Source organism: Herpailurus yagouaroundi, unplaced genomic scaffold (assembly GCF_014898765.1).
Source record: "Herpailurus yagouaroundi ecotype Mexico unplaced genomic scaffold, PumYag 188, whole genome shotgun sequence".
Taxonomy (NCBI): Eukaryota; Metazoa; Chordata; class Mammalia; order Carnivora; family Felidae; genus Herpailurus; species Herpailurus yagouaroundi.
The window spans coordinates 20,055,697-20,074,527 of record NW_024412419.1 but is presented as its reverse complement, the minus strand read 5'-3'; the positions used below and the strand labels follow the sequence as shown (position 1 = coordinate 20,074,527).

At 55.0% G+C, this 18,831-nt stretch overlaps 1 protein-coding gene across 4 annotated transcripts in view; it reads left to right on the top strand.

Annotated features, from left to right (window-relative positions):
- The window catches only part of ADCY3 (adenylate cyclase 3), a 91,751-nt gene that overhangs the window by 71,906 nt on the left and 1,014 nt on the right, over positions 1-18,831 (top strand). Inside the window, exons 8-21 of one of the 4 annotated variants that reach the window (XM_040496208.1) lie at positions 673-850; positions 5,090-5,218; positions 7,215-7,357; positions 7,494-7,655; positions 9,271-9,358; positions 10,136-10,252; positions 12,141-12,262; positions 12,520-12,585; positions 14,000-14,081; positions 14,923-15,081; positions 15,597-15,743; positions 16,282-16,401; positions 17,386-17,509; positions 18,164-18,288. In XM_040496208.1, coding sequence (XP_040352142.1) covers positions 673-850; positions 5,090-5,218; positions 7,215-7,357; positions 7,494-7,655; positions 9,271-9,358; positions 10,136-10,252; positions 12,141-12,262; positions 12,520-12,585; positions 14,000-14,081; positions 14,923-15,081; positions 15,597-15,743; positions 16,282-16,401; positions 17,386-17,509; positions 18,164-18,288 — 1,762 coding nt within the window. Of the gene's footprint in view, positions 1-672; positions 851-5,089; positions 5,219-7,214; positions 7,358-7,493; positions 7,656-9,270; positions 9,359-10,135; positions 10,253-12,002; positions 12,263-12,519; positions 12,586-13,999; positions 14,082-14,922; positions 15,082-15,596; positions 15,744-16,281; positions 16,402-17,385; positions 17,510-18,163; positions 18,829-18,831 lie in introns of those variants that run through there. The other 3 variants (XM_040496206.1, XM_040496207.1, XM_040496205.1) reach the window with 3 other exon arrangements.

The window sequence follows — 18,831 nt, the reverse complement described above, 5'->3', positions numbered from 1 at the left end:
GGGACTCAGCCGGGAGACACCCAGGAGCAGTGTTCTTCCTCAGGGCGCCTGCCTGCTTGCCCCGGGCCCAGCTGCCTCCTGCCTGGGCCTCTGCAGCCGTGTGTCCTCGTCCCCGTCCTCTCCTTGTGGGGCCGCAGATGCCGGCACAGACGTAGCTGCCTCCAAGGCTCCCTGCAGGGCGCCAAACCCAAGGAACAGGTTCTGACGTGGTGCACACCTGGCTCGAGCTCCTTTATACCAGCAGCCAGTCAGGGTGGACGGGCCGAGGACGCAGAGGAACCCTCCCCGCCTGGGTCAGGGAGCGGCCCTCCGGGGCAGTCAGGGTTCTGTCCCTCAGTGGTGACTCCCCAGAAACGGGTAACAACCCCCTGATGGCGGGTGGGAGCCATGTGAGGTGCATAGCGGTAGGATCACCACCGAGTTCAGAGCGGCCTTCTACGCTCCTCACCTGGCCCGGTGCTGCGGGCAGCCTGAGGGTGTTTCCTTCCCGTTTCGCGGATGTGGCACTGAGGCCCAGAGGGGCAGGGGCCACACGGCCCTCACAGCCAGTTAGCACCGGGGCGCCCCGGCTGGGGCTCTGGTGGCACGTGTGTCCCCGCCTCCCCGGCAGCCTTGGGCTTCTGGGTGGCCCGACCCTCTGCTGACGGTCCCGGGCCTCTTGCTGCCGTCCAGGCGTGTGCACATCTCCCAGAGCACCATGGACTGCCTAAAGGGCGAGTTCGATGTGGAGCCGGGCGACGGGGGCAGCCGCTGTGAGTACCTGGACGAGAAGGGCATCGAGACCTACCTCATCATCGCGTCCAAGCCAGAGGTGAAGAAAACAGCCGCCCAGCACGGCCTCGACGGCCCGGTGAGTCCCCTGCCCGCCTCGCACGGGACGTGGAAAGGCAGGGTTCGAGAAGCAGGGCCTGGGGAAGAGCGGGCAGGGCCGTGGGGGGCACCCTCGCAGGGGGAAAGTGGGCTCCGGGGGGAGTAGTGCACATGGCTCCCGGCAGGCTGACGGTGAGTGGTACAGCAGAGGACAGGCACCCGGAGAGGTGTACGTGGCACTCGGGAGAGCAGCTGGCTAGGGAAAGGCTCCCTGCGTGGAGGAGGCAGTCAGAATCACGGGAGAGACGTGGGCACCCAGGGAGCGAGTTCGCGGAGTGGGTGAGGATGCCAGGGGCAGGCACTGAGGTTGGCTCGGTCACGGAGGAGAACCGGGCTGGGAACTTTGCGGGGCGGGAAATGAGAAAAGAACCGGATGGAAGCAGTGAGGCCGTCCTGCCCTGGCCTCTCTGCTGATTTCCTGCATCTTGTCAGACCCGGTGCCCTCAGCAGCTGCCCCCACCAGCCTCCTGACAGGCTGTCTGGCTAGAAGCCACCAGTGGCTGCCGCAGAAATTGGGCCGTCTGTCATCCTCTGCTGAGCCTGGAAGGCGTTTTACTCCTCGAAGCTTTGCACTTAAAAACCCCACCAGTCGTGGGAATTTGACAGTTGGGGGGTTTGGTGCTCCCAGAGCTGGCACGTGGAGACCATCCCATGGCCGAGGCTGTGTCTCATGATGGCTAAAGCAGGGCTTGAGCTGGTCCGGTGAGGTTTCTGTGGCTGAAGACGTGACCCCTGTAAAGTCTGGAAAGAAAACTAGATGCCTTCCCCCCTCCCCCACGTGTATGTGATGACTAGCAAATCAAACACAAACAGAAGATTCATCCATTTAAAACGAATTGCAACCACTGTTTCGTGAGTACTTCCGTTTCTCCGTAATTTCACTTAATCCTCAAGACAGCCCTGGGAGAAGGGGGCTGTCGTCATACCCACTTTACAGAGGAGGAAACTGAGACCCAGAACTTTGCGTAAGTTGCAGATCTGGTAGGTGGCAGAGCAGGGCCCTGCCCCCGACCTGCCAGCCACCCCGTAACCCAGAATGTGGGCGCCCCCGTGTGAAGGTGTTCACACGGACTCAGCACTGGGAGGCCTGCACATGTGGGCACCGCCTCACTCCTGAGTAATTTAAAGTCCCACGAGGTGCCCGTGTTAAAGCAAAGGACACTTCAAGGTATTTTGGGCTGCATGTGAAGTCTGAGCTACAATTAAATGCTCCAAGGAACTCAGAAAAGTAGGAAGCTGTTTTTCAGAAAATTAGGAACCAAGACTTGACCTTGCCACAGAATTAACAAGTTCATTCATATTTTTAAGAGTGCTCCTTGGGGAACTGTAACATACTCACTGGAACGCATTGAAAATGTCTCTTCAAAGCTGTTCTACCAGACAGTAATCGACAGTAATTTAAGCAATCAGCTACTTTTGTAAAGCGGTAGGAGATTTGTAATTCCTGGCATACAAAATTTTTAAGAAACTGAGCAATGTTACTCCTTTCAAAACTTACCCACAAATTTGGTTTTACCGGGGGGGCCACCTTGAAGTCACAAAGCAGTCAACACGTCCTTGGGATAGCACTCATTCCGCTGTGTTCTGATCTTGTATTTTATTTCGCTTCTTCCGATCACCCTTGCATGGCATGTCATTTGGCTCAGGGGTTTTCCTCAGCACCTGAACCCCTCTGAGAGTGCAGATGAGGGAAGGGAGGCCCAGGGAGCCTGGGCAGAGCCCGTCTCCATGGAGCCGTTGCGCTTGAGCCATTCTTCCACTTGCAAATGAGAGAAAAGTTGAGTCTGTGGTTGCATGGCTTAAAACATCAGCTCTGAAGCTGTGAGCCAGCAGGAAACGGCCCATGCCGAGGCCGCGGCCTGAACAGGACGGAGCACAGGCACTGCGGGTCGAGAGAACCAACCTCTTCTTCTTAAGTGCACCATCACACAAGACAGCCGGCACTGGTTCCCGTGGAAACGTGAATGGTGTTCTCTTTTCAGTACTTCTCTCAGTGACATTTTGTGGCCAGTGAGGTTTTCAGTACTTTTGTAAAGTTGAATTTTAACAGTTTTTCTCCCAAAAAATTATTTTAAAGTTTATCTTGAGAGAGAGAGAGAGAGAGAGCGTGTGCGCACATGTCGGGGAGGGGCAGAGAGAAGGAGAGTCAGAATCCCAAGCAGGCTCCACGCCCCCAGCGCAGAGCCTCATACGGGGCTTGAACTCATGAACTGTGGGATTGTGACCTGAGCCGAGCTCAAAGAGTCAGAGGGTTAACCAAATAAGCCACCCAGACGCCCTGTTAACAGTTTCTTACTGCCCCTTCCTGAAAATATCAATTTCTCGAAGTAGAAAGGCTGAGTTAAGGTTTCTGCACATGGAAAGCTTTTACCCCCGCTCATCACCGCCTGCCTCCCACCCCCGGAGGGCACCCTCACTGCCCAGCTCTTTACTCACTTTTAGGTTTGTTCATTTGAAAGACAGAACCGTGATAGGCCACTGTTGTAACCTCATTTCTGTAAGCATTAGTAAGGCTGGACGCTTACCGTGGTTGTCAGCTAGGTTGACAGCTAGGTTGTCAGCTAGGTGTTTTCTTCTGTGCTTTAGGTGGCCTTTGAGGGCCCGGTCCCCTCTCTGCTTTGTAGGGGCTCTTTGTTTATTAGAGAAGTGAACCCTGGCTCACGTGGTGGCCGGCAGCCATCGGCGGGGCATCCGTCGTGTGCCAGCGCCGCTGTGTCACAGGGAACTCGAACGTTCGGCTGTGGTCGGGAGCTCCCGCCTCCTGTGTTCTCTGCAAGGCGGCATGGCGGCCGCCGGGGCACGCGGAACTCATCACGGCCCGTGTAGCTCGTGTGGTCGACAACTGTTCAGGAAGTCCTCATGATGAGTCCTTCCCGAGTGTTAAAAAGCTTACAGACCTCTCCCTGCGCTTGTTGTCAGGCCCGCCCGCTCTCTCTGTCTCACATGCCATCTCTCAGGATGCCCAGATTTCCCCCTCGGCCCCGGCTGTTGCCTGCAATCACCCCGTGGCCCCTGTAAGTGTCCATCTGCACAGACACGGGGGAGCTCGGTCCCCAGGTCCGAGGCCCAGTGCCTGCCGGTCCCTCCGCCCTCCCGCCTCCGTCAGCGACAAGTTCATTCTTCCAACAGTTCAGACCAAAAACTGTGAACACGTGCTCGAGCCCTCTCTTTGCCGTCCACAAGCGCGCTCTGTTGACCCCTCCTGCGAAAGAGAGCTCTGACCCCCCCACACCCCCTCACAGCCACCCCCGTCTGGGCCACCAGGGGCTGGGCCGCTGACCTGGCCCCGGGGCCCCGTCCCCATGGCAGGCAGTGTTCCTGCTGAGGTGTCGGGTGAAGTCCTGTCACTTGTGTTGGTCTCCATCTCACCCGGAGGGAAAGCCCGAGCCCTGCGGAGGCCAGGAAGGCCCGGCATGGCCAGGCCCTCGCCGCCCTGCTCTGCCTTCACTCACTGTCCCGGCAGCGGCTCTGACCTCCCGGCAGCTGCTCAGGCCCGTTGCCGGGCCTTTGCACCAGCTTCTCCCTCTTCCCAGGGCCTCTGTCCCCCCAGAGCCAGGTGATTCGCTCCTTCAGGCCTTCGCTGACCTCCTCTCCACTGCCCCGCTCCCCTGCGATCCTGTGCCCCTTTCCTGCTTTATCTTTCTCCAGAGCACGTACCCTCTTCTTACGTGCTCTAATTTTACTTACTTGCTTCCCTGTTGTCTGCCTTTCCTCAGTAGAACGTGAGCTGTCCTGGTCAGGATGTTCTGTATGTATCCCCAGGAGTTAGAGCAGTTCCTGTCACAGAGCAGGGACTCAGTAACACTGCTGCCCTGTGTTTCAGCGTTTAACTTACTCTGTCAAGGAAGAGTACTTAATCACTGGGGACATGGGCTTGTGGAATTTATTCAGGCTTTCGGAAGGCATCTGACGGTCTCTACACCAAAAAAAAGACCTCTGTGAATCACTGTGTCAAGCGACTGTTTCAGAAATAGGAGTTGGAACAATAGGGTCTTTCTCTGCTTTGAATAATTTTACTCGTGGAAAAAGATACCAGAAAAGTACAGCATTTTAAAATTAATGTTCTAGAGGAGGAGTCAAACGGTAACTTCTTTAGAAATTAGAGCTTCCGAACTCCAGTGGGAAGATTCCAGACCGATAGTGCGTGGACCAGCCAGGTCTGCTGGGGCCGGTGGGCGGCTGGGGCCAGTGCCCCGACAGCCACGTCTTTCTACCGCAGGCCCTGCTGAACGGAGCGCCAGCTTCCTCAAAGCCCAGCTCTCCCGCCCTCATTGAGACCAAGGAGCCCAACGGAAGCATCCACACCAGCGGCTCCACGTCGGAGGAGCCCGAGGAGCAGGATGCCCAGGTGGGTGCGGGGCGGGGGGCAGTGGGCTCTTCTCCTTTTTACTGGTGCCACCTTGGGTGTCACCTCCTACCCTGGTTCTGCTGTCTCTTCCTGGGGTGGAGGGGGGCAAGTCCAAAGAGGTGCTCACCTCAGAGGCCTTGTCTAGCCCTCCTGTCCCAGAATCCTGTGGCTTTGAGGGCAGCGAGGACATCCGTGGAGAATTCTGTAGGATTCAACCAAGACTGTTCTGGAAGTGAGACTTCAGGGTGGGCCCACCTCTGTGTTCCACAAGTCCCATGAACAGATGGCAGGGGTTTCTGGAGGAATTACCATGCTTTCCGCCCTGAGGACAGGGCCCATCTTGGGACAGCGTCCAGGACCTGTCGGTTACTAAAGAGCTTCCTGGGCCCACTCAGTGATAAAGGCAGGTCCTGGGAGACGGGGGTCTCTGCCTCGCTCAGGTGAGCCTTCTGGGAGCCGCACCATTCTCGCTGCCGGGCGGCGGCGGGTGGGGGGCAGACAAACGGCCCCGGCGCCTTGAGATGAGGGAGCTGCAGAGCAAGAGGGGAGACAGGGCTGAAAGTTCACGGAGGTTTTCTGGATCACCGTGACGTTCAGCAATTGTGATTTCCTTGATAGAAGGTGGAAATGTAGACTCGACATAACTTGTTGACAAGAACACACATCCTTTTAGCAGCTTGTAATTTTCCTGTCCTCACGATTAGCCACACTCCCCAGCATGCGCTTCAGGGACAGAGGTTCTTGGTGCTGGAACAGACCTTCCTCGTCATTTAAAAAAATTTTTTTTTCAATGTTTTATTTATTTTTTGAGACAGAGAGAGACAGAGCATGAACGGGGGAGGGGCAGAGAGAGAGGGAGACACAGAATCGGAAACAGGCTCCAGGCTCCGAGCCGTCAGCCCAAAGCCTGACGCGGGGCTCGAACTCACAGACCGCGAGATCGTGACCTGGCTGAGGTCGGACGCTCAACCGACTGCGCCACCCAGGCGCCCCTCCTCGTCATTTTACAGAGGAGAAAGCTGGAGCTGGGCAACACGAGTGACATGGGATCAAATTGGCAACCAGTGGCACGCCCAAGCTTGGCTGTCTTGGTTCTGGCTTCCAGATACATCTGGACCGGCACAGACAGCACTAACGGGCCCGGTCTCAGTTACCATTTGGGCTGATGGCCGTGTAATCACAGTCTGGGGTCATACTTTTGGAGCTGATGCTTTTTTTTTTTTTTTTTAATGTTTATTTATTTTTGAGACCGAGAGAGTCAGAGCATGAATGGGGGAGAGTCAGAGCATGAATGGGGGAGACACAGAATCTGAAATGGGCTCCAGGCTCTGAGCTGTCAGCACAGAGCCCGACGCGGGGCTCGAACTCACGAACCGTGAGATCATGATCTGAGCCGAAGTCGAACACTTAACCGACTGAGCCACCCAGGCGCCCCGAGCTGATGCTTTTGCTCTGTGCGAATTAAAATGGTAGAAGTCCCCCAGCCCCGCCACCCCACCAGTGACAAGGGTGTCCCTTCTTCTCCCAGCACTTTCCCCCTCAGACCTTCCTTCCCCCAAATGAACCAGATGTGCATTCCCTTAAGCCCTAGGGTTGGGGGTCATTCACGTCCCAGGGACGCCGATTGCGTGGCTGTGTGGGACCCCGTCCTCGTAGCAGGATGTGCTGGGACTGCGCTGCCCCAGCAGCGGTCTCACATTCCCGGGTGTCCTCCTCGGGGCCAGTGGCTGCTGCCCCACATGCTGCCGTTAGTGGCTGGTCACTGCAGAGCCACGGTCCTGGGAAACCAGGAAGGACTGTGGCTTTGGGTCCAGACCCAAGCAAGATGGAGCTGTGTGGGGGCATAGGGAAGACTTCCTGTAAAGTGGTTTCTAGAAGGGCTTAGTTAGTCCTCCTGAGTGTGATCCCTTTTGTCCCCCCACCCCTGCACCACCCTCTTTCCCCAACTCCGCCCCCACTCCTCCCACCCGCCCCCACCTCGGGCACTGCCTTGCAGGCGGACAATCCCTCGTTCCCCAACCCGCGCCGGAGGCTGCGCCTTCAGGACCTGGCTGATCGAGTGGTGGACGCCTCTGAGGACGAGCATGAGCTCAACCAGCTACTCAATGAGGCCCTGCTTGAGCGAGAGTCCGCCCAGGTGTAAGTGGATCCTCTGCATATACCTTGTAGGCCCTGACTTGGGGTTCAGGAAGTTAGCCATCTTGAACGGGGCCCCTTCCTGTTAGGCCAAGGCAGATGTGACATCCGTGTTTCATGGGACGCGTTTCCACCGCAGAGTGAAGAAGAGAAACACCTTCCTCCTTTCCATGCGGTTCATGGACCCCGAGATGGAAACCCGCTACTCCGTGGAGAAGGAAAAGCAGAGTGGGGCCGCCTTTAGCTGCTCCTGTGTTGTCCTGCTCTGTACGGCCCTGGTCGAGATACTCATCGACCCCTGGTGAGGAGGGCATGGTGGGAGCCGATAGGCCAGGAAAGAGGAAAGGTGATGAGCATCCTAGGCCAGAGGTGTAAAGGGTGTGAGTGCATCATCTGGAGCCTGACACTGCGGCAAAAGCCTGGTCTCTTCCTCGCCTCGGTGGAACAGCCCCAGCTGATCTCGGGCCCAGGTGTAGCTAGGACTGTGCCCTGGACCCCCTTCCTTCTGTCTACCTCGGGTTCCAGAATAGCACTAGCCTTAAAACCAGGATGGAGAAAGCCGAGGGGTAGAGAGGGGCCCAGGAGGATGGAGGCCTTGGCTGTGTGGGCCTCAGTGGTCTTGGGATAAGAAGACAGAAGATGGGGACCCTCTTCAACCTCAGTTGTCAAGGCTGACCTGGCTTCCCATTCTTGCCTCATCTTAGCAGGTGATTTTAAGCTCTGGGCACAAACGGATTTCTGCAACACAGCAGCAGGTCCTCCGGGGCACGGGGGATGTTCTGGAGTCCTTGCCCCAACCGTTGAGGCCCGAGTAAAGGTCAGAGGTCCCCCTCCCCGTGGCCCATCAGCAGCTCACTCCTGCACGGGGTTCCCCCTCAGAAGGAGGCGGGCGGAGCCCTGTCCCAGTTGCAGTTGGGGGCACCGTAAGGAGCCTCGGACTTAGTCGCAGGTTTCTAGACACGGCTGTGTTGCCTATTTGTTGTATGGCCGTGTCTCTAAGGTTCCCGGAGTATCAGTTTACTCATCGGGAAAGCCAAAGATGATGATGGTAATAACAATTTGAAGATCATAATGCCCTCTCTCCTAACTCCCAGGACTGTTGGAAGGATCAAATCCATTCATTCGCTGCACAGGAATTTACGGGCTGCTCTGTGCCCGGCGCTGAGGTCTAGGGATATGCAGCAAGGACAGCGTACAAACAGCCCCGCTCTCGTGGAACTTCCATTCTAGCAGAGGGAGGCAGACATAAACAGTTGAATAATCAAAACACATATGCAGACAGGGGCAGGTGGCATGGATAAAAGTCAGGTGAAGAAGGGAGCGGGGAATGCTGGTGGCGAGTTTAGTTGTGTCGGCGTTTGTGTATGACCCCGGGCGCAACGGCCTCACCGACAGGGCGATACTTCAGTAGAGACCGAGAATCCGAGAACCAGGCGCCGGCTTGGCAACAGAGGTTCCTAGGGAACCGAATGGTGGGGGTGTGAGTACGGGGAGGATTTGGAGACCCCGAGTTTCTCAGAATTGAGAAGGTGGGTGTGGAAGTCCCTGCTCAGCTGTGAAGCTCTGTGCGGTCGGCAGAGGGGGGGCCTTGCCGCCCTCAGCTGCAGGGGAGAGGCTCTGTCCCCCGCTCTCCCTTCATGGGAGGGCGCTCATTCCTGAGAACCCGTGTTTCTCCTGGGCCCTGCCCAGGGCATCTGTGCCCCAGCAACAACTACCGCTGGGGAGGGCTGCACATGCCCGGGCCCTGCACACAGGGCCTCCGTCCGGTCTCCACAACAGGAGGCAGGGCTCCGTGAACGTTTCAGGTGCCGGCGTGGAAGGGCCTGCCCTCTCCCTCCTCCTCTTCTCTCCTGGCCCTTCACCTGATCTCACTGACCCATCTGCTCCCCTCTCTCATTGTCGTCTCCCCTTCACAGGCTGATGACAAATTACATGACCTTTGTGGTCGGGGAGGTTCTCCTTCTGATCCTGACGGTCTGCTCACTGGCCGCCATCTTTCCCCGGGTAAGAGCCGCTTCCCCTTTGACTCTGAAACCTTCTGCAAGTGCAGGTGGCATCGACGGAGTTCTGCATCCCGTCAGATCCTGACAGATACGCTGCCTTTATTAGGATGGTGCAGGCATTTATCTATTCATTCATTTGTCCCATACCGGTCATTCATTCGCTCCAGCTGAGCAAGCAGGGGTGTGTAAGCCAGAGTCCGGATAAACGGGGACCTGCGTAGAAAAGCAGCGGAGGCCCCGCCGGAAGGGGGTTGGTCCCGATTGTGACGTGCAGCGAAAGCCAGACAAAGGGACTGAGACGTTCTCCTGTAAGCACCGGGGTCCCATGCAGAGTCTGGGATCAGAATGACCAGAGAAAAACAGTGTTTTAGGGAAGGGGGTCTGGCAGGTGACTTGCCGGGTCATTTGCAGGACTTAGGGCACACCGACCCAGGAAAGGCAGGAGCAGCCAGGCAAAGATGGCCGGCCCCGAACATTGTTCCCTGACGTGGCCTTGCCGCTTGGACTTACGGAGCGGGCTGCTGCTGCTGCTGGCACTGCCCACAGCCTCCTGGGCTGGTCTCCGTGTCTGCTCCAGAAGGGGCTTTGGTATCTGGAGGCCCCGCTGTATCACAGACCCCTCCAGTGGGACTGATACAGAGCATCGGGTTCCTGCACCACCTCCTCAGGTCTGCCGGTCAGTTTTTGGTTGACTCACAGGCAAAGGGTCATTAGCAGCCGTATTTACAGGAGAGAAGACTGTCAAAGGCTCATGGCCCCTGAAATTCCATTCTTCTAGGCCTTTCCTAAGAAGCTCGTGGCCTTCTCGACTTGGATCGACCGGACCCGCTGGGCCAGAAACACCTGGGCCATGTTAGCCATCTTCATTCTGGTTATGGCAAACGTTGTGGACATGGTGAGCTCCAGCTGTCGCTGTAGAAGGGACACCCCCTCTCTCAGTGGAGAAAGGCTTCTGTATTGGCCAGCATGAGCAGTTTGTCAACCGGTCCTCCCAACTAGACATGGCTGAGTTTCCTAAACAGATTATCTTGGCCAAATGGAGGGCGTCTTCTACCCCGGAAACCTGAGACTGACCTGTTGCCCCCAGCTCCGTGCTCTCCCAGAGTGCAGGAGCCCGACACCATGCTCCAGATCCTGTGTTGGATGTTGACTCATTTAATCTAACAGTCCCAAGAGGTGTTGGTACCATTGCCTACAGCCTCAAGGCTCAGAGAGGTTAATTCACTTGTTTTAGGTCACACGGCCAGTAAGTGGCAGAGTAAAGGGCTGAGCAGGTCTAAACCCCAACCCTGTGAAGAAACTCCCTATCTCGCTGCTCAAGGGGCACAGTACTTGTATGCGTTCGGCATATCTGAAGTGTTCCCTACAGTACGGTGAAAGCCAGGCATCTAAGGGGTATCTAGGGGGCAGGTAAGCCCATTCCGCTAAAGGAGCTCTCCTGTTTGGCCTTCGTCCATTTGAACGTTGCCAGACCTTCCTAGAGCCCAAATGGCTTGGGGCAGACAAATCCTCTTCTCTGCTCTCCTCAATTCACAGAGAAGCAGCAGGTCCCACGGGGGCAGCCAGATGCTTTCCTGGGGAGAGGGGACAGCAGTTGGAAACCCCGATCTATTGACTCAGAGCCGCGAGTCATTTGCTGAGCATTGGCAGCTTGGAGCGGTCATTGACTTTCTTGTCATTCGTCACGGCTCCCGACAATTTTGGCAGTATTATATACACTCTTAAAAAGTCCTACATTTTCCAAATAAATCTTATAGCACTTGCTTTATTTTCTTTAAAAATTGAAGCACAGGAAAAAAAAAAAACAAAAAAAACAAAACCTCACCATGGAGACTGAATCTGGTGGTAGTAGAGGTGAAAAATCCCTAGGGCCAACTGAGCCAAAGTCCAACTAGAATGAGAAGCTGGGAGCTCCAGAACCTCACACGCCCCTGGTCGCACGATGCGCGAGCGCAGGGAAGAGAAGCCCCAGGCCCCTAGTGTGTCTGAACCCGCCTGGAGCCTGGTGCCGGGTCATGGACAGCGGGAGAGCCCGTTGCCAACGGAGGGGTGCAAGACCAGGGAGGTGTAGGAAAACTTCACGTGCTGAGAACTTCCCCAAAGGCAGATGAGCACCAGCGGTTGCAAGTTACAGAAAGTGGGTTGGATTCAGTTTATGGGTGCACTTTCCCTTGACTCCATGTGCTCGGCAGCAGGACTTGAGAAACGGAAGTGTTTGCGCGGAGACTGGCTGCCGTCGCGGTGACGCTGTGGGGGAGCCCCCCTCCCCCTCAAGCAACAGTGTGGTGTGGGCAAGAGCATTTGTATTTGAAACTGAAATACTGGACTCCTGGCTCTGGCTTTACCACTTGCTCATTGTGCTGTTTTGTGCAAGTCCAGCCTCTCTGAGTTTTCTATACAAAGGTGGCAATAGCAAAAATACTGGAATTTTCATAGACGTCAAATGAGAGACGGTTAAGCTCTTAGTAGGAACTAGTGGCCTTTGTGTCATTCCTTGGTAAGTTTTCCCATCTGTCAGTGTTTCTGAGGGAGCTGTGGGAAGTGGCAGCTGAAAGGACACTGCCGTGCACAGCCCTCTCTGACCAGTGTCTGCTGTCCCCCTGTACCCTGTGTTCTCCCCCTGCCACCCCGGGCCTGCCCTCCAGCTTAGCTGCCTGCAGTACCACACAGGCCCCGTCAACAGCACCGCAGGGACGGAGGCAGAGGATGGCTGCGTAGAGAACCCCAAGTATTACAGCTATGTCGCCGTGCTGTCCCTCATCGCCACCATCATGCTGGTGCAGGTCAGCCACATGGTGAAGCTCACACTCATGCTGCTTGTCACGGGTGCTGTGGCCGTCATCAACATCTACGCCTGGCGCCCCATCTTTGACGAATATGACCGCAAACGTTTCCAGGAACATGAGTAAGATGAGGCCTCTTTAGGGGTCTGTTTTGTCTCCTTCCTCCCCCCGCCGCCCAAGTCTCCACTTCAGGGTCATGGGCCTTGGGCTCCTTCGAGGCTTGGCTGGGAATCGGGGTTCGTGGCTTCTCACAGATACGCCTCTGAGATCCTTTCCATTCTCGATGAGTGGAAGATCGCGGCCGCCTCCGTGTTCAGCTTCTGGGCATCAGCCTCTTGTACTCAGGTGGGGCCTGAGTGTGCGATTATCTGTCCAACAGCTTTCCTGTGGTCGCCTTAGAGAAGATGCAGGTACTTTCCACCCCCGGGCTCAACGGCACTGACAGGTAAGGGCAACTGCTTTCCCCGTTCGGTCTGCATTTAGTCTCCCTTTCTTCTAGAGACAAGAGAAGGCCATGATCTCACCCCTTCAAAGGCACACGATGTGGGAGATTTATTAGAGCAGTATGTGTTTCTGTAGGAGGGGTAGGAGGGCCGGAGCAGAGGTGGAATGACCCGGGTACGGCCTATCCAGGTCAGAGAGCGAGCCGGGAGAGCAGCGGCAGTGTGGTGTAGGGGGTCGGGTGGAGGCCGGGCTCAGGTGAGGGGAGAGGCAACAGACGGCCAAATGGATGTGATAGCTGCGTTTGATGAGGAGGGAAAGAGCGCCGCACTTGATCTAGAAGGCATGGATTCTTCCCCAGCTGCAGGAGTCCTCTCGGGCCGCAGGCAGGCCATCGTTCGAGTCCGTTTCACAACTTGAAGAGGATAGTGGACTAGAAGTTCTCCAGGGTCCCTTCTAGCGCTAAAGTTTTAGAATTTTATGATTCAGTGCCTTGACTAGACTTTTAAGTAAGTTAAAAAAAAAAAAACCTAACAGAATTAGGGTAGAAGAACTGAATAGACCCTTCACAAAAGAAGAAATCTAAATGGCCACTAATAAATGAAAGGCACTCACGTAATCAAGGAAATGAAAATTAGGACCAGGACGAAATACCACTACACACCTACCCGTTTCTCAAGAGTTAAGAAGTCTGGTAATATCCAGTACGATGGTCACACACACGCTCCTGATGGGAGTATAAATTGCTACAACCGTTTTAGAAAACCATTTGGAGTTACTTAGTGAGGTTGCAAATAGACCTATGACCCGGCAATTCTGCTGTTCCGTACATTCCTTACAGAAACCCATGCACATCTGTACGTCCCAGGGCAGAAACGTCCGGTCGTGTTCATCATAGCTACACACACACACACACACACACACACACACACACACGTCCAAATTAGGTGAAGCCAACCCAGATCCCATCAACAGCAAATGGGTATACAAATTGTGACCTACTCATGCAGTAGGCTACTATGTGGTAATGAAAACTGTTAGCGCCGTACAAAAATGTGAAGTTATAAAGCAGCATGATAAAACGGTGCCTTAGTTCCATCACTCTGATGCTCATCTCGCCTTTCTCCAGAGGCTTCCATGGTTGCACCTACTTCTGTTATCAATCAGTTGCAGTGTTTACTAAAACACCGAGGGAGTGGCCCTGGTGTGGATTCCAGGAGCTGCCCCGCAGGGCTGCCTATTAGGAGCCCAGTGATTAAGATTTACCTGTGAGTCCAGGCTTGATATGAAAGGTGCTTAAGGAGCCGGGAGAAGTTTCTGGAGCCCAGGGTGACGGGAAGGGCACAGTCCAGTTGGAGGGAGTGAAGCTGCCTTCCAAGATGGCAGCAGGGGTGGATGAATTACTGTCTGTCCCACAGGCTGCCCCTGGTGCCTTCTAAGTACTCCATGACAGTGATGATCTTCATCATGATGCTGAGCTTTTACTACTTCTCGCGCCACGTGAGTGCCCACACACCCTCCTCTCCCGTCTTTGTGCACAATCCGTCAGGGTTTCTTAAAAAAGCAGTCTCAGGATCTAAGAACCCCGGCTCCTCAGGAGTGCTGGTTTCCCTTACCCAACTTGGCATGTGGCCCTGGCCAAACCATCACCCCCTCCTTTTTCTGGTTTCCTCCCTTGTAATACAAGGAGAACAGTTCGTTACCTCTTTCCTCTGACTTCCTCCAACATGCTGAAGGAAGCATACAGTGGAGGCATAAGAGCTTGGAGAAAGTCTGTTTCTTAGGCTAAGGGCTCCTGGATTTTCACTCACCCTGGTTCTAGGGGTCACTGACACGCATGGAGCCAGAAGAGAAAGGGAAAGAAGCTGATGAAGTTTTGTTTGGTTAAAAGGAAAAAAAATAAGCAGAGAGGGAGAGAGTGAAGTAGCTCCATGTTAGCCCAGGTGCCCCCCGGTGGCTGGCGAGGGAAAGTACAGCCTTCCCGAGGCACTTCTTGGCCTAATGGAGCCTGCTGGAAATGGGGACGCCCCGCTGGGCTAGATCTCCATTGCTGCCCACGTCCCCCAGGCCAAGACGGACCTGTAGCTAGAATTAGGTCCCAGAAGGCCCCGCATCTCCAGAAGGCCTCTGGGAGCTCTGCATAACCACAGTGAGGCTGGAATCCTCACTACAGCTGCAGGGTGGCCTTTGTGAGTAGGTGGGTCTCTCCGGGGCTTTTCTCTTGTCATTTAGCCACCTTCCTTCTGGTTTTCCCACGTGGAACCCCTGCATCCAAATTCCCGCTTCATCTTTCCGTCAAATGGTCAGCTGAAGCACACACCTTGCCTGTGCCTGTCCACAGGTGGAAAAATTGGCACGGACACTGTTCTTGTGGAAGATTGAGGTCCATGACCAGAAGGAACGCGTCTACGAGATGCGGCGCTGGAATGAGGCCTTGGTCACCAACATGTTGCCTGAGCACGTGGCACGCCATTTCCTGGGGTCCAAGAAAAGAGATGAGGTGAGGGGTGGCCCCGTGCGATAGCTCGCAGCCGTAAGGCTGTGTGTCGTCTGGCTTTCTGCCAGGGAGCCCCTCTGGGCCCAAGGTCTTCTCAGGAGCTGGCACCGTTCCAGGCAGGGCTGCGCCCAAGCTGCAGCTGCATCGTAAGCAAGAGGGAAATTCACAGGCGCTCGGTAGAGAGCGCTCCAACCTGTGGGCCACACATCCCCGGAAGGCCCCGTTTCCGCCGAGGCCTTGGCTAGAGCTCCCCTGCCAGCTGCCATCCCCTCACGTAGAAGGGTTCTTCTGTCTCACTTCCCAATTCCATCCCACCCACTTGCTCAAAGCTAGGGCTGTTCCAGAGACCAGAAAAACTCTTGTTCGAAGTCGTGACAGTCTACCTCCTTACAGCTCAAAGTTGGGATAACCTGGGAGGTATCCAAAAAGCTGAGTACACCAATCACGGGAGATCGTCATTTCTGTGGCACACCGTTCCGTCAGCATTTCCTTGAGCACTCAGGCCTGCCTCTTTTTAGGAGCTGTACAGCCAGTCTTACGATGAGATCGGAGTCATGTTTGCCTCCCTGCCCAACTTCGCCGACTTCTACACAGAGGAGAGCATCAATAATGGTGGCATCGAGTGTTTGCGCTTCCTCAACGAGATCATCTCAGATTTTGATTCTGTGAGTCCCCGTCCTGCCCCTAAGCCAGCTCATTCTGGATCACATCCCAGGACAGGCTGCAGAAGTCAGAAGCTGTCGTTACCCTAGCTGCTCCATTTTTCTGGCTGAGCCCCTCCCCATTAACGCAGGAGCTCCTGCAGCCTGGTGGGTCTGAGTGGGCAGGCAGGAGCCTGGAAAATCGCCTGCAAATTCATGGTACGACTGGCTAAAACAAGATCCTGAGGCCCCTCGGATTCTCCCCACCCTCAAATCCAGATCCAGTAAAATTAGGTAACTCATACACCAAGGAAAATGCTTTTACATATATGCTCAATCACCCTAGGGGACTGGCAGTTTTGTCCCACGTTAAGGTCCTAGAAACTGAGGCTCATCGGGAAGTTTGCCTGAGATCACATGGCTGATAAGTGGCAGACTCGATCAGACTTCAGGAAACCATCTCTGGGCTGTCTTGTGGGGTCGTTGTAAACAGGCACACCTGTCACTTAGTTGGCTCATTTATCCCCATTGACTGACATTTCTTCTTTAATACTGGCCTCAGCTCCTGGACAATCCTAAGTTCCGGGTCATCACCAAGATCAAAACCATCGGCAGCACCTATATGGCAGCTTCAGGAGTCACCCCGGATGTCAACACCAATGGCTTCGCCAACTCCAGCAAGGTAGCTAACCACCTCTGTGGCTGGAGGAGATGGGGCTCTGCCTCCAAGGCAAGAAAGCAGCGGCCCGCACCCAGCACGTGTGAAACGGGAAGTTACGAGGGTAGCTGACGTTTCCGGGTACCGGTTGTGCCAAAGGGACACACGCACCGCCAGCACCATGCAATGCAAATTTAAAATCAGGTTTATTGGCAAAGTTTAATGAGCAGAGAAATAGGACACACAACCCCTCCATTGCTGCACAGCTTAGCCCGGGTGTAAGCTGCTTCAACTGTGGCCATGCTCCCTTCGTGTTCTATACTTTGGAAAGAACCAGGGAGTAGAAACCATCCACACAATTATGTAACAATGACGACATCCAGATTGGAAGCAGTTTTATTAGAAGAGGGGTCTTCAGAGCTCACCGGCTGGCGTCGGCCTGTCCTCTTGTTGAATCAGACCTGTGGACCTAGCCATTTAGCTAGCTCGTTCCAGGGGAGGAGAGGAGCTGTGGGGGCCCTGGTCCCAAGAGCTCTTCCTACACTGTTATCATTCTGTTTTGTCTTACAACTGTCCTATACTATGTAAGTGTTGCTACCGTCTCCATTCTATGGATGAGGCTAAAGAAATGCATCTAAGATGGTTCATGACCTTCCAGTGCTTATAATCTAGCTCAGGAATCAAAGTGAGGACAGCTGTCTCAAAATTATAAGACCAGGTTCGGGCAAGGTGGTGATGAGGCAGGACTGATCTGCTACATGGCAGACAGGAAGTGACTTGACAGGACGTGTCTTCCCCACCACCACCCGGGCTTTGCCCTGGATCCAAAGGGACCCAGGTGAAGCGTCAATGACACACAGAGGCAGAGGTCATGGACTTGTCTGTGGGAGGAAGTGGAGAATAAGGCCTTTAACACGTAGCTATAGGAACTCACCTCAATAATACCGTGAAGGGGAGGAAGGTGCCCACGCTGGCTCCTGCTGCCCTCACGGCCTCTCCTTGGCGCAGGAGGAAAAGTCTGACCGGGAGCGCTGGCAGCACCTGGCTGACCTGGCTGACTTCGCTCTGGCCATGAAGGACACACTCACCAACATCAACAACCAGTCCTTCAACAACTTCATGCTGCGCATAGGTAAGGGCTTCAGGCTTGTCTGCTCCTCGATGTGTTCCTCTGACACAAGGGACTCAGCACATCAGGAGGGAAGAGGACTTAGCCCTGAGGCATTTAGGTCGAGGAAGGCCACATGGTCACAGCTTTGGGACCCCAGGGACCTCTTCCAGATGTTCAGACCACACATCTGACAAAATGATGGTTAGCTGTCTGTCCTGTACTGTTACCGTGAAAAGCATGCCTTAGGAGTCCAGCTGGGAAGTCAGGATATTTCCCCAAGCAGTCCTGTGTGCCTGCCCAGGCCTTTGCTGCCTCTGTCCAGCCTGTTAGGAGTTAATGTCACCTGCTGCCCTTATTGGGGGTGGGGGTGGGGTCCTCACTCCTGGGTGAGGTCACAAGACACTTACCAGATGTGTTGCAACTGTCAACTTCCACACTGCATACATTAGTTAGCATATTGGGGACAGCTGACATTTGCCAAGGACAGGATAAACAGGAGACATGCCTGCCCTCTGGTGGCTTAGAGACAAGCTTCAGGAGTAATGTTACAGATTTAGGAGCTCTGTGGTTGGGGTCGGGTGGTAACTTCTCTGGGGGAGGAGTTGATGGCTTCTGAGATGGGATGATGACAAAATGTGACATGTGGCTGTACTTAATTTTATGCTTCTACACCAGGCATGAACAAAGGAGGGGTACTGGCTGGGGTCATTGGAGCCCGGAAACCACATTATGACATCTGGGGCAATACGGTCAACGTAGCCAGCAGGATGGAGTCCACAGGGGTCATGGGTAACATTCAGGTATGTCCAGCGAGAGCCGAGCATGTGCTCAGACCCAGGGACCGGGCACAAAGTCAGAATAGGGGGTGCTTTGCCACATGCTACTGCCTCCTTTCTGTTGGCCCAGGTTATCAAGTTGGTGTTTTTGGAAGATTAAAGGCAAGGGTGGAAAGGGATGCCTCAGGAGAAGGGAGGAAATACTTCGACCCCATTTCCAAAATTTAGATTTAAGTTTCTGGTAAGGCTGTCCTGCCTCTTGGAATGAACTACATCTTGTGCCAACAGCCAATACCCTGAAGCCACCCCCATGGCAAGAAAGCGCCAGAGTGGGGAGAAGAGACAAAACAGAGTGATTCTGGGGACAGGGAGCACGGTCACTGGGAGAGGGAAAGGCCCTAGGCAACCCCGCATCCTGCCACTGTCCACTCTGTGCCTGTTGGCATGCAGATAAGGGGCTTAGCCCAACAGTTCTGGAGAGCAACACTCCAGGCAGGCTGATTGGGGCCTGTGGGCCGCATGTGGACACCCTCTGGGCAGCTGAGCTCACGCTATGTTCTCCCTCCA